Here is a 13,524-nt window from a genome sequence, read left to right on the forward strand (position 1 = left end):
AATTAATGAAATGGATCTGTTAGAGTAACACTTATCCTATCTTATCCTATAGGATACACAACTAATGGATACTTGATTACACCTTAAAAATGTTCACATTTATCATCATTTATTGAGATATCAGATCATAAAGGGGTAGATTTTTGCAGACCGTAATCCCATATAATCAAAACCACGTGTCCTGACTGTCCCCACCACACAAAGCTTGAATTAATATTTTAAAATTTTTTCAAACCAGTATTTTCTTGCAAATATTACGAGCATAAATCCAGCGCCGAGTCTAATTCCGGTTTAATTATGTCACTCAAAACCCTTAAACCAATTAACCTTTTTCTTCAATGACATGTAAGAATCTTATTGGTCAATATAGGTCTTCATTTTTCTACTAGACTAGAAAAATGAAAATAAAATACTTGTAAAAAAGGGGGAGAAATTAAGGTGAAATTTCAAATCACTGGGCTATAAATACACTATAGTGTCCTGGAAAAAAAAATACCCAAAATAATAAAAACTAAAAAAACAGAGAAAAAAAAAAGTGAGGTTTGAGCCAAAAATCCGATCAGTCTTGTAATGGTCTGATCAGATGGCGGACGATCCTCCTTCCCACCTCGCTCATGTTCCATTGCCTTCGAACCCAGGTTCAATTTCTTCCTATTAAACTTCTGTTTAATTTATTTTTATGAATTATTTTTGGATTTGCTGATTAATTTTGGGAGTTATGGTTTACCATTTATAATATAGTTTATTAAATTATTCGAAACTTTTAATGGGTATTCAAATAAACTTTATTTTTGGTTGAAATTTATTGTTTTTTGAATTGGGTTTGTGTTCATTTGTTATTTTGTTGTTGCCATTGTTGCATACATGGTTTGTAGAACTGTTTTATATGTTGTTGTATTGTTTTTGGTATTTTGATTGAATATGTTTATATTGATTTTTTTTGGAATTTTTGTGTTATGAAATTAACATTAGGTTATTGGATGAATTTTGTGTATGATTTTTTTGTCTGATGGAGCTGTAGTTTTGCCTGTTTTGGATTCTGAAATGGTAAAGGTAGTGCATAAGTTAGGCAAAAATGGTGCTGCTGATGTCTCTCGTGGCGACGAAATGCATGCTTAGTTTATTTGATGCTGTGGTTGTATATGTTCATTTATAGAGGATTTGAGGTCTGAGCTATGTTGAGTTGATTGAAATTTAAAATATGACCCAGCATTTTGTGTTTTACCCTAGTTTAGTAGAAATGATTGTTTAGCTCATCTCTAGTTGATTCTCCTTTGGGTTCTGGGATAATCTGAATTGGGGGTGCCATTTTGGCCGATGATTGGGTTTTCGATTGCAGTTCATATTTACATGGGTTGTTGATAGAAATTCTTAGTGGAGAAGTATATACCTTATATATGGGGAAAGCAACGTATTCAAATTCATATTTCTTTGTTATATGTTATTTCCCTCACTATCTTTATGTTTCCTTGAATCTGTGTCATGGAGACGAAGAGGTAAAGATCAAAATCATCCATTTGTATATTTGTTTAGTTGACACGAGTAACTGTGTTTTGTACAGGTGGGTTAGTTTCCGATGATGCTCCACCAGTTCCAATTTATATTGTCACCGAAGCTTCACAGCTTCCAGTGGAGTTCTTAGAGCCAAGTCCTGAAACAAAGCTAGTAATTGGCTTCGATTGTGAGGGTGTTGACCTGTGCCGTTATGGAACTCTTTGTATCATGCAGGTGATTGACTATTCCTGTTACTCTCGAGGCATCAGTTAAAACTTGTCTCTGTTTTCTATTTTCTATTTTTTTCTTGTTTATTGACGGGTAGGGTTGGTTGGGGTTTAGGTGGTTTGTTGCTGCTGGGTGTTTGGATTTGATCTGATTTTATGGATTTCGTAATTCACAACCATATGATCTTGCTGTACTAGGTGGCAGCTATACAGTGAGTAGATTTTACATTTCTACTTTGTGTGGGACTTGTAGATTGATATTACTATGGGAGCAGTAAAGTATTGTATATTTATATATTTTGTAAATAGTATGGTTTAGATCATTTTCCATAGTTTGAGCTGAATGTAGACTATGTAGTGGCTTACTTTTCTCTTAATTGCAGATTGCATTTCCTGATGCTATATATCTTGTGGATGCCATAGAAGGTGGAGACATGCTCATAGAAGCATGTAAGCCTGCTCTTGAATCTAGATACATCACTAAAGTTATACATGACTGCAAACGTGATAGTGAGGTCTCTAATTGGTCTATCCACCATCTATAATTGCTTGATGTTTTGCTTTGAACTAAATATCTGACGACTTTCCATTTTCTAGGCATTGTATTACCAGTTTGGCATCAAGTTACATAATGTCATGGACACCCAGGTTAGCATTTTTCTGTATATCTGAATAGTCAATATTCAGAGTAGCTATAATTATGTACCTCATGTTTTGCTGAATTGCTTCTGTGTGATTTTTGATAGTTGATATTTTGGCTGCATGTTGTAGTGATTCTAGAGATGTAAATGTGAGAAGTCATACGTTTGTTTTGTTCCTATTGTGATTTGTAGTGGACTAAGATTAAAAAGGCATTTTTTAAATTCAAGAACCTGTTTAGGGTCTTCTAAGGTATAGGAATTTAAAAATTTGCAATGCTTCCCTAAGGAATTTATCCTGTTATCTTTAGGAGTCTCTCCCTTTTTACATATCCGTACATTGGCTATTTTGATTCAGTATCTTCATTACAAACAATATCCGGTCAATTATTTCTGTTCATGATCCCAAAGTCTCAAGTTTTATGACTTTTATCCTTCTATACTTACACCACCTCTCCGTATTCTATAATACTTGGTTTGTTTAAACTGTGTTAGAGGAAGGGCATTGCATTCTTCCAATTTGATGTCTAGAAGATCACAATATTTACTTTCGTTTACTGATATTTGGGCAGAAAATTGAGGAATAAGATGGAAATTTTCTTTAAAGCAAGAGATTACAGAAAATTAACTTCAACTCAAGCTCTTAAGAGGCTTGTTCTCTCTCAAACTGTAAAAACAAAACTGAAATGAACACAAAATAAATTTCCTCATTCCCATTCTCTCACTATTTTGCTCTTATTTATAGCATTTCCCCTCTACGCCACCCACTTATCTTCCTCCTGAAGATACTATTACAGTATTACTGAATTATATTGCAGTATTTGCACTACCTATAATGCCACGCCAGTCCATTACAGTTACTGTCTAAGTATGAAAAGTATATTCAATATCTCAATGACCAGAGTACTGGATCTTTGGATCTTATTGAACTATTTTTGCTGAAGAATGTTATGTTGGGATGTGAAAATTCTCTATCGAGTTGCTTTAACTTTCTTTTTATTTTTATTACCTTTTGTCTCCAGTGTAAATATCCTTATACTCCCTCCGTTATTTTTATGTCATATAATACTCACTATAGATATGTAATTAACAAAAAATAAAATTATTGAAAAAGGGGAGTGGGTTGTAAGATAAAAGTAGGATAAAGTAAGAGAGATAATGTAAATAGGTGGTGGGTGGAAGGAAAAGGTGAATAAAGAGAGAGTGTGAAAAGTTAATTATCGTAGGGTAAAGGGGTAAGATGGTGAAACGTATGTCTAAAATAGAATAAAGCAAAGTGAGTAAAATGAAAAAGAACGGACTAATGGAAAGTGAGCAGAACAAAAGAGAACGGAAAGAGTATGTACTACTGATTCCTGGCACCTAAATACCAATTTCATTTTACTCGGCTTCATGACTGGGTTTAATTAGCCTTTTACCTCTAACATCTGGCAAGTGGCAACTTATGCGATTCAACTAGTAAAAATGCATAGCAATCTATGTATACTATGTATTAAAAGGCGTTCCTGATCAAGGATACACGCCACGTGTCACCCATCTCTTCCACCAAGAATATGCCATGTCATACAATTAAAAAATATGCACGGTACATGTCAATTAAAAAATGTTTATGTCAGGAATTGAACTTGAGTTCTTTAGAAAATAAATAAGAAGTCATACCATCTTTGCTATCTACTACGTAATAGTTGTGACATTTCATTTCTTACCGCATTTTCAAACCGATTGCTTTTTATATATCGCGTTGGATGATTCCAAGTTCCAACGCTTTGCTTATTTATTTTTCTTAAATATAGTTAATGTAGACCATGAGTTTTTTTTTTTTTACAAATTATTTTTTCGACCCAATTATAAAAGTATAAAGATTATTATAATACATGAAAACTATAATATAAGAATATTTAACGTATAGACCCCTGTGCTAAATATTAGTTTGACTAATTATTTGTCACATAAATATGAGCTTTTTTGTGTGCTGGATTGCTAGTGAAGTATCATTTTGGTTGACCTCACTAAGTGAGATTCATCTTCTCTTGATTGGTTTCTTACAATTGCTTACTATGAATATGCATTTGTTTTTCATTCGCATCCGCTTGTTAAGGGCATGTTACTGACTGTATTGCTTACATCTTTTATTTTTTTTTAATTTTTTTAATTTTTTTTTATCTATTTTTTATCAAGGATGTAGAAAATTTTAAGTCCTACATGAATTGACGTGATTGATATATATTTCACAGATAGCATATACCTTGATTGAAGAACAGGATGGTCGTCCCAAAGGGCCCGATGACTACATCTCATTTGTTGCTCTTCTTGCAGATCCACGCTATTGTGGTATTATACTTGTCACGGTATTTATTTTATTGTGCCTAACTTTTAAAATGCTTTTACACAAAAATGAAAGTGTAACAATAAGGAGTGCAGTGTAGAAGTAGAATTATAGACCACACCTTTAAAATTTTACTTTCTTAAGTGTGGGTTACTTTTACTAGGGTAGGCTGTACGCCTGTACCTGAACTTAGGTAAATTATGCTTCTAATATGGGTAAAACTGTTTGGGAGATCATCCAGATTTTTTCTGTGTATCATATCCTTGTCTCGTATGGCTAGACTTTTCTTACTAGTTATTAGATTTTGAAACTAGGAAAGTTCAACTTAGTTACAGCAAGAGTAGAATTGTTGGCACTCCATTGCCTGTTTACCAGAATACCAGTCTTAATCTGTAAACAAGTTGATTAATTCATTTGTAAAGAATTCTAGATATTGTGTTAGGAAACTTTCAATGGAGTTGAGATTAGTTGTCCTATAGTGGAGAAAGAGAGGAAGGATGACTGGCTTATAAGATTCATGAGATATTCCATCAAATAAACCAATTGGTTTTTATATGAAGCCTTATTGTGTTTGTAGTCAAATAATCTCCCCGGGTGCGGCTTTTGTCTTATCCCTACCTTTTAAAAAGTATGAGATAACTCTTATGGATAGTGTTTGGACAGTTATATCCATTAAAATGTTTGATAACTTTTTTTACCCTCATTAATGCTAATTGTCTTTTTCTTAAATTCCTCAAAGAATAGTGTGTGGACATTTATACCCTTAAAAAATTTGTTTACATATTTTACCTCATTAATATTGCCAACAACTAAGTTTGTGACATAAGGTCATATCGAAATAGCTCAACGGACATGACTAGCTATGGCGCGTGCATCGCACGCGTTAGCCGCCCTATCTAATGAAATTTATTTTCGTAGCCGAGTGGACGATTTAGGCCTATTATTAGCCTAAAGGAAAGGCAAATAACTTAAAAATTGCTAGATGACATGAATATGAATATTTGTTTGGAGCAAGTAGCCTAACAGAATTGTAACCAATTGACCTTGTGTTGGAAATCTAAAGAGGGACCTAAAAGGATGGTATTGACCTAATTATATAGCTAGATTATAGATGGCTCACATGAGAGGTAATGCAATGTGGGTAGTATAGGAAAACAACTTGTATAAGGGCTAGTTAGACCACATTGAAGAAAGAGTGGAAAGATGACCAACTTATAAGACTAGTAGGTTATTCCTATCAGGTCTCGTTTATGTGCCATTGTGCCAATGAAGATTTGTTTTATCAATATGTTGACACAACTTCTTACCTATGGGGACATTCAACTTTTGCATATGGTAATTTTAGGTCAGAGTCTTGGAGAAAAGGGGGAGGGTAGAGCGTCACAAAATGTTATTCTTTGGTAGCACTTGCTTTATTGGTTATTGGAACAAGAGTGATAACATCTCAAATCTCAATTGAACAACTATTTGGAGATAGATTGCGTAATTTGGCATGTATGCTGGCTATCCCATTAACTATAATCTTGATGATTAAAGAATGATGTGCATCTTGGATATAGATGTGAAGATTTACTTTGTAAATCTCTAGTTTCTAGTTTCCTTTTTGTATGACCTGGCTTCCTCTAAATTGGGTTTTAATGACAAATGCTCTGAACAAGAATGCAACCTGCAATGAGTGGTTTTTTTTTGTTTTTTGGGTCCTGGAATGTCTTCTGGTCTCCCTGAAATTGTCTTCCAGTGATTGGTGAAAACTGATATTGTTCAAATTTTACTATATGTGAATGGCATGCAATCGTGAAACTTTACCTAGAGTTTAGCATTAACGTGACATTGGAAGACCTTCATCCCATATTAAGATTGCTTGAGGTGCGTCAAGGTGATAGGGATTTCCCTGTGCCTTAGGCGTGCCTTGGTACAATTTAAATAAAGGTATGGGAAAAAAAGTTGTGCTCCTTACCAAAACCGCCCTGCTTGGACCAAAAAAGGCGCATGGCTTGCTTGCGCCACAGTGCCTAGGCGCACCTTATACACTGGTGAGATAAGACCCTTTACATGATTTCCACGCCACAAACTCAGATTTTATTAAATTCTAGTCAGCAATCAGTCATTTCTGGCCCTGCAAAGCCGTATCCATAGTGCTAATACTCTTAAATATTCACATTAGTATGATGGCATGACCAAATTGGTCAAATTAAAAAAAATTTGGATTGTGTTGTGCCGTTGTTTACTGATGATCTTCTTCATATGCTTGTGTTACATTATGCAATGTGACCTTTTCAGTTTTATCATGCTTGAAGTTCTTGATTTATATTTTCGTTCATATATAACTCTCTTTAAAATGTATGTCCTCTGCAGGAATATCTTATCTTGAGAAGGAGGAGGTTCGGATTCTCTTGAGGCAGGTGAGTTTCAAATAGTCTGTCATTTTTGGTTTAAAGATGGGACCAGACATTGAGTTTCTACTTAATAAGATGTTTTTGAAATGATGCTAAAGCCTAAATGCATCTGCTACCTTTTTAAACTTTCATTTTTGTGTTGATTGAAAAGTAAATTCATATTCTTAAGAATAGGGTCCATTAGGCTCTTTCCCCATATTATTCATGGGTATTTTATATTAGAATGGTTAGGCTTAGGAAGTCAGGATTGCTTGGTTTTAGAGAAGAAATTTGGCATTGCTAATTAATCTATGTAGAAGTTTATATACATGGATGTTTTAGTATAAGCACATTCTTCTCAACTATATTGCACTGTGCTAGTGAGTCACAAAGACAAATTGACAATTTACTAATGAACACAATGGCCCAAATAGTGTAGCAACTGTAGCTCCATGTAGTTATGTATTTTAAGTTTTCTTCTATGATTATATTTTCTGACTGGCTTCCACGCAAGCTAGATGATGATTCTGCAATGATATTTTGCACTATCTTGAGATTTTAGGGAGAAATGACTTAACTGCTGTATGACTTATATGGTTGGACCAGTTATATCTGCTACTTTTTGGACATTCAACGTAATTAACAACCCTCCATTCTGGCCTTTGGCACAGTAACTTTTCTGTTTCAAATTTTTTTTTTACTGACATTTGTATTTCATTTTCAGGATCCCAAGTTCTGGAAATACAGACCATTATCTGACCTCATGATCCGTGCAGCTGCTGATGACGTCCGTTTTCTGCTTTACATCTATCACAAAATGATGGAGAAGCTAAATGCCCAATCTCTGTGGAACCTTGCAGTTCGTGGTGAATTGTATTGCCGCTGCTTCTGTATAAATGATGATAACTTGGCTGAATGGCCTGCTTTGCCTTCTATTCCAGGTTTGTCAATACTTTTAGCCATAAATTAAACAATAAAAATTTTGTAGCTACTATATGAAGTGCTATAAAATTCTCGTGGGACAAAATAAAAATTCAAGTGCTTTTGTCTTTTTCAAATTAGTGTAGAGAAGTAAAGATTAAGTCACACACTTTTTATATTGAGTTATCATCTTGGGTTCAAACAGCCTTAAGACTGCATGTGGATGAGTGATATATTAATGAAGAGTGTTTTCCTCACAAATTCTATCACGGAATGACTTCTTTTTGGCATAAGGTTTTCTTTAATGTAATTTGGTTCAAAAACTACAAGGTCATGGCTCATATTTCTGTAACAGAGCATGATTTAAATTGAAACATGAAGTTATGTACAATTAAAATCAGTACTTTATTATCAAGAATATATCGAAAAAGAATTTATTGGATCTCAAACAAACCCTAATGAAACATATGAGTAAACCCGAGCCCAAAGGCATGAAAACATTTCTGTCCTATGATAATGCCTGTTTCTTCTTGAATATTATTTTTTTTTATCATGTGCACATGCATTTGTGCTTGTTACCATTTGGTGTGTGGTCTTGAGGTTATTGTCTCCTCATCTCACCACTGGAGAGTGGCAACTGAAGCTTGTTGATGAATGACAGTAATGAATTTGTTGTTCTCCTTTGCATGTGATGCCAGAATCGAGTTATCCTTTTTCACTTCCTGCTTTAAGAGGTTGTTGTGAGGCTTAAGCCTATATTGGTAATCACCTAATATTCTGTGTTTCAACTTTATGTGTAATTCTTTTTGGAGTGAACACAGAACGATTTGGTTGCCTCCTTGATGAGATGAGAACCTTGTTGACCTGGTGTGTTTATTATTCAGATGACCTGCCTGTGGACACAGAAGCTCCTGAAGAGGAAATCCTTTCTGTTCTTGATGTTCCGCCAGGGAAAATGGGACGTGTGATTGGCAAAAAAGGATCTTCAATTCTGGCAATCAAGGAATCGTGCAAGTAATTTTCATCTACTTTCTTTAACTCACACGATTTTCTAAATACTTGAAACTTTGAAGTATCAGCTGGTCTTGCTGTGTTTAATTTTTAAGTTCCCAGTTTTTTCAACATTGTTTTAAAAGTGATTCTACCTGTTATTCTTTATATTTGCAAGAATTACATCTGACACAGCTGTATATGTTTGTGATCTACAGTGCAGAGATTCTCATTGGAGGCTCAAAGGGTCCCCCTGATAAGGTGAGTTTGGAAATCTATGAAGTAGGATATTAACACCCTATTGGTACTATAGTAATTATGTGTTTCTCCTGTGATGCTACAATGAGGCATGTACCTGATGTGAAACCCTCATTAGGTTACAACAGAGCTACAATTGATCGTCACCATCTCCACTTGCTATTCTTTTCTTATTTTTAAGGAAGCAAGAACGGAAAGACCTTCAATTTCCATCGTTAACCTTAAAAGTCATTGCCAAAGGCCCAAAGATAGAAAACAATATAAAGTCCTTATGCAATCACAGAAAGTATTTACCTCCTTTCTGTTGCAGATTCCCTTTATATCGCTTAACAGTTATTTAGTTGAAAGTATTCCATAACTTTTATGTAAAGGTATTTTGTAATTATGCAAGACTACATTAATCTAAATCCCACTTTATATAGGAGCCTCATCAAAGACATCAGAGGACTTTTGTCTCCATATGTGTAGCTTGAAGTACAACCATTGCTATGTTACTTATATAGTACTGTTGTTTTATGTAGGTTTTCATCATAGGCCCAGTGAAGCAAGTGAGAAAAGCTGAGGCCATGATAAGGGGAAGAATGCTGGACATGCAATGAACAAATAGTCTCTTGCAATGCTTTGGATTGTACTGATACAATCTATCTCAATAATAATAAATGGAACTTTTAAAGACACTTCTTTTCTCCAGTTCTGAATTTTGAGGCTGTTTTGCTCTTTAGTTCTAAACCCGCGTTAGTTTATTTGAGCTTCTCCAAGGCACTTCTTGGAGGATCTCTCTAGTATTTTTTAGCAGAGTAGTTTTTGCATGAATGTCAGAGATGACTGGGAGCTCTCCCTGGAATCTAATTGCCGTAGATGCATGAACCTTAGCTTGCTATATGCTGTCCGTCTGTTTTACAATATGTTGAATGTATAGTGTTGATCAATGTAAACGTGAAGCTTGCCATTGATACAATTTGTAGCTTTGATGGTATGTTGCTCGAGTGCTGATATTATATTTTTAGAGTGTGGAATCCTGATTAGCATTGGAGATGTGTCCTTGAATTCTGTTTTATCATAACTTCATTGTATGTGCATGGAATTGTAGGAGTCTATGTCGGGTAGAAATATAAAGTTTCACAGATGAACTTTGGTTATATTGTCTACAAATCTCTAGTTCCTTTTCTTTTTTTGAACATTAGATGTTTCCTTTGCCTCCTTCCCTCTGAATTCTTCTTTCAAATTAATTATGATGGAATCCCAAAAAAAAATAGGTCATAGCAAGAGTAGTCGTAGAACTTTATGTAGGATTAAGGGAGTATTTCACCAAATTTCGTCACTAGAAATTAAGCTAGTCATACACTCATACATAAGTTATATTCACAAATGACAACCTATAAGAGACTAGAACTTGTGAGTTGTGACTAGCAAGAGAAGGTGTAGTAGAATACTCATTTTTATTAACAACCATTGACATTATATTGAAAAACCCAATGCTAAAACCTTGTCTCATAAAACATAAAAAATGTGACCAAATTAGATGAAAAGTTCCCTTCTAGTTGGGAATCGATCTAATGCTTTACTAAAACTTTATTCAATATAAGCCTTTTACAAGATTTTATTGTGAAAATCTTTTGATTCAAGAACTTTCGATCTTTACAAGAGTCTGGATTATCTTTGGCAAAGTGTGTAGTAGATAAATGGTGTCTTGGATTGAAATATGTTATCTTCATAATTATCACTCGCATATATTTTTGTTCAATAAACTATTGTATTTATGGAGAATATCAGTTCACCAATGTCACACGAAAACATTGAATTGTTTTTGCATTAATGAAACTAGTATATGAAAAAAGGGTGCAATAATTAGATAAAAATAAGTAGAAAACGTTCATTCAATTTAAATTTAATGAGAAAACATCAATAGCTTTCATGCAATTTAAAATTTAAATCTTTTTTAGATTACATTTTGTATGGCATAAATTGTATAAATAAAATAGAGGTGAACATTGGGTGGGCCGGGCCGAATCAAGAGAATTCAACTCACTTCTCAGTCGGTGAAAATTTTACACTACACCCCGGTGTAGCTTCTGCTACCTACACCCCCCCTCCCCAAGTGACGTCATTTTGTTCTTTTTTGTGTTTACTTTTTTTTTTCTTTTTTGTAATATACCATTGCAAGTTAATATAATGTTTTGAGTTTCAATTCCATGTAAAAATTATTGTACTCGTATAAAATAAAGAGTGTGAAGAGATTTCCATGGTATCAATTATAATAAAGCAATTAATGATCCTAACTCACAAGAAAGCAACTCAATAAGCAAATTGCAAGCCTATTCGAATCAATTACAAACAAATTGCAGTTGCTATGACAGCGGTGGTGGCGTGATGATGGTGGTTATGTGGCAGCGGTGATAGCAGCGGCAGCGAGACAACAGTGGTCATGGGGCAATGAGGCAACAATGGTTATTGTGGCTTAATTAGTTGAGTGGGTTAGAGGGGGAAAGCGCAAAGGATTAAGAAACAGGGAAAATATAAAGAAGCTCAAATCACCATTGATAAAAGCTTGCTTCTGATTTTAATGAGAAGTGTATAATTTTTAAATTTTTTTATAAACAAAATATTCGTATAATTTTATAAACAAACATATAATATTTTTAAAATGAACATATTTATTTAATTGTCGTAAATGAACATACAATTATTTAAAATTGAACATATAATATTTCCAAAATGAACATATTTATTTAATGGTTGTGAATGAACATACAATTATTTATAATTGAACATATAATATTTCATAAATGAACATATTTATTTAACATTTGTAATTGAACATATAATATTTCAAAACTCAACATATTTATGTAATAGTTGTAAATGAACATACAATCATTTATAATTGAACATTTAATTAAGGAGCATTATCATAGATGAAAAATGTATAAAAATTATAATTTTTGTACTTGTTATTAAAAATTTTTGAAGGTAGCACACACTCCTTATTGTAATTGTATGTAAGAATCATTTCCATGACAACTGCTATATAACACACACTCTTATTGAAATTCCTTATTAAATTTGTAAAATTAACTACTTCATGATATAATTGGGTGCTTTAATTAGTAGTATAAAAATATGTTTATCATATATCAAAATTCTAATAAATGTATCTTAATATGCATTTGATCATATAATATTAAACATTTACCAATTAAAAATGAACATTTATCAAAGAAATTTCCACTTCAAAATATAAAAAGAACAAACATTTATATGTGAATGATCATGTGCTAATATATAAATGAACATTAATTATATTAATAATCTATTAACATGTGAATAACATCATACTAAAATATAAATGAACATTTACCAAATTGAAAATGAACATTCATAAAAAATAGAACTTTCCACTGCGAACTAAATTTACAAATCTATACTCATACGAAATAGATTAAATCATCCAGAAATTTGCGACAATTATACTCTTTTTTAATTTTTTGAGTTCAGCAATTTTATAAACTAATAACACACCACAAATTTACTTTTTTTTCCCCATTCTTTTTTTTACAAAAATAAGTAAAATTATATCATCATACTTACTTTTATACATTTTCAAGTTGGATGTTTATTTTATTTTCATGAAAACACAATTGCCAACAAAAATCAGTAAAAAAAAACTAGGACATTAAACTTGTGTTTTCATTTCAAAATCAACAAAAACACTTACAATTTCGATTTTCGACTTTGTTTTGGTACTTTTATCCAGGGATTGTGTAAGTTTATCTCATATATTAGACATTGTGCTTGACTATTATAGAGAATTATAACTTTTTACTGAAATTTATTTGCAAATATTGAAGATTTTGATGAGAGAGAAAATGGAGAAATAAAATGAGAAGAATGAAGGGAGAAAATTTGAATGGTGGTTCAATTTTTTTTTTTTTTTTTCATAATGTAGTGTGTGGGGTATAGATGGTTACGGTAACAACTTGCAAGAGGATAGTATATGAGAAGTGAGGAGTTAGTAGGAGAAAGGGTAAAACGGTACCGTTTTGTATGGGGGTGTAGGTAGTAGACCCTACACTAGGGTCTAGTGTTCACTAATTACTCAGTCGGGCCAAGCTTCAGGCCAAAATTTTTGTGTCGAAACCCGCCCAAAATGGTCGGGTCATGTGGGCTCTTTGGTCCATTTAAGGGCTGGGCCAAAAAAAGTAACTAAAAATGCATTCCACTGCCAAAAAAATAAATGTTGGGCCGGGCTGGGCCCGACACAATTTCGGGCTGAAAAATTCTAACCAAAACCTATT

The 13,524-nt window shown here is 33.2% G+C and overlaps 1 protein-coding gene across 2 annotated transcripts; it reads left to right on the forward strand.

The window, feature by feature from the left end:
• Positions 1-471: 471 nt before the first annotated feature.
• LOC110705505 (piRNA biogenesis protein EXD1-like) lies at positions 472-10,262 on the forward strand. 2 transcript variants are annotated; one of them, XM_021883389.1, is made up of 10 exons: positions 474-638; positions 1,562-1,728; positions 2,105-2,236; positions 2,319-2,369; positions 4,594-4,690; positions 7,041-7,087; positions 7,785-8,001; positions 8,866-8,995; positions 9,190-9,232; positions 9,751-10,262. In XM_021883389.1, the coding sequence occupies exons 1-10, from the start codon at positions 584-586 to the stop codon at positions 9,826-9,828; spliced, it is 1,017 nt and encodes a 338-aa protein (XP_021739081.1). In that variant the 5' UTR covers positions 474-583; the 3' UTR covers positions 9,829-10,262. The 2 variants fall into 2 exon arrangements, with proteins under 2 accessions (XP_021739082.1, XP_021739081.1); XM_021883390.1 differs by lacking the exons at positions 9,190-9,232; positions 9,751-10,262 and adding an exon at positions 8,680-8,742 and having other exon boundaries at positions 472-638; positions 8,866-8,958.
• The last annotated feature ends 3,262 nt before the right edge of the window (positions 10,263-13,524 follow it).

This window comes from Chenopodium quinoa, unplaced genomic scaffold (genome assembly GCF_001683475.1).
Source record: "Chenopodium quinoa cultivar QQ74 unplaced genomic scaffold, ASM168347v1, whole genome shotgun sequence".
In the NCBI taxonomy this organism is placed as follows: domain Eukaryota; kingdom Viridiplantae; phylum Streptophyta; class Magnoliopsida; order Caryophyllales; family Amaranthaceae; genus Chenopodium; species Chenopodium quinoa.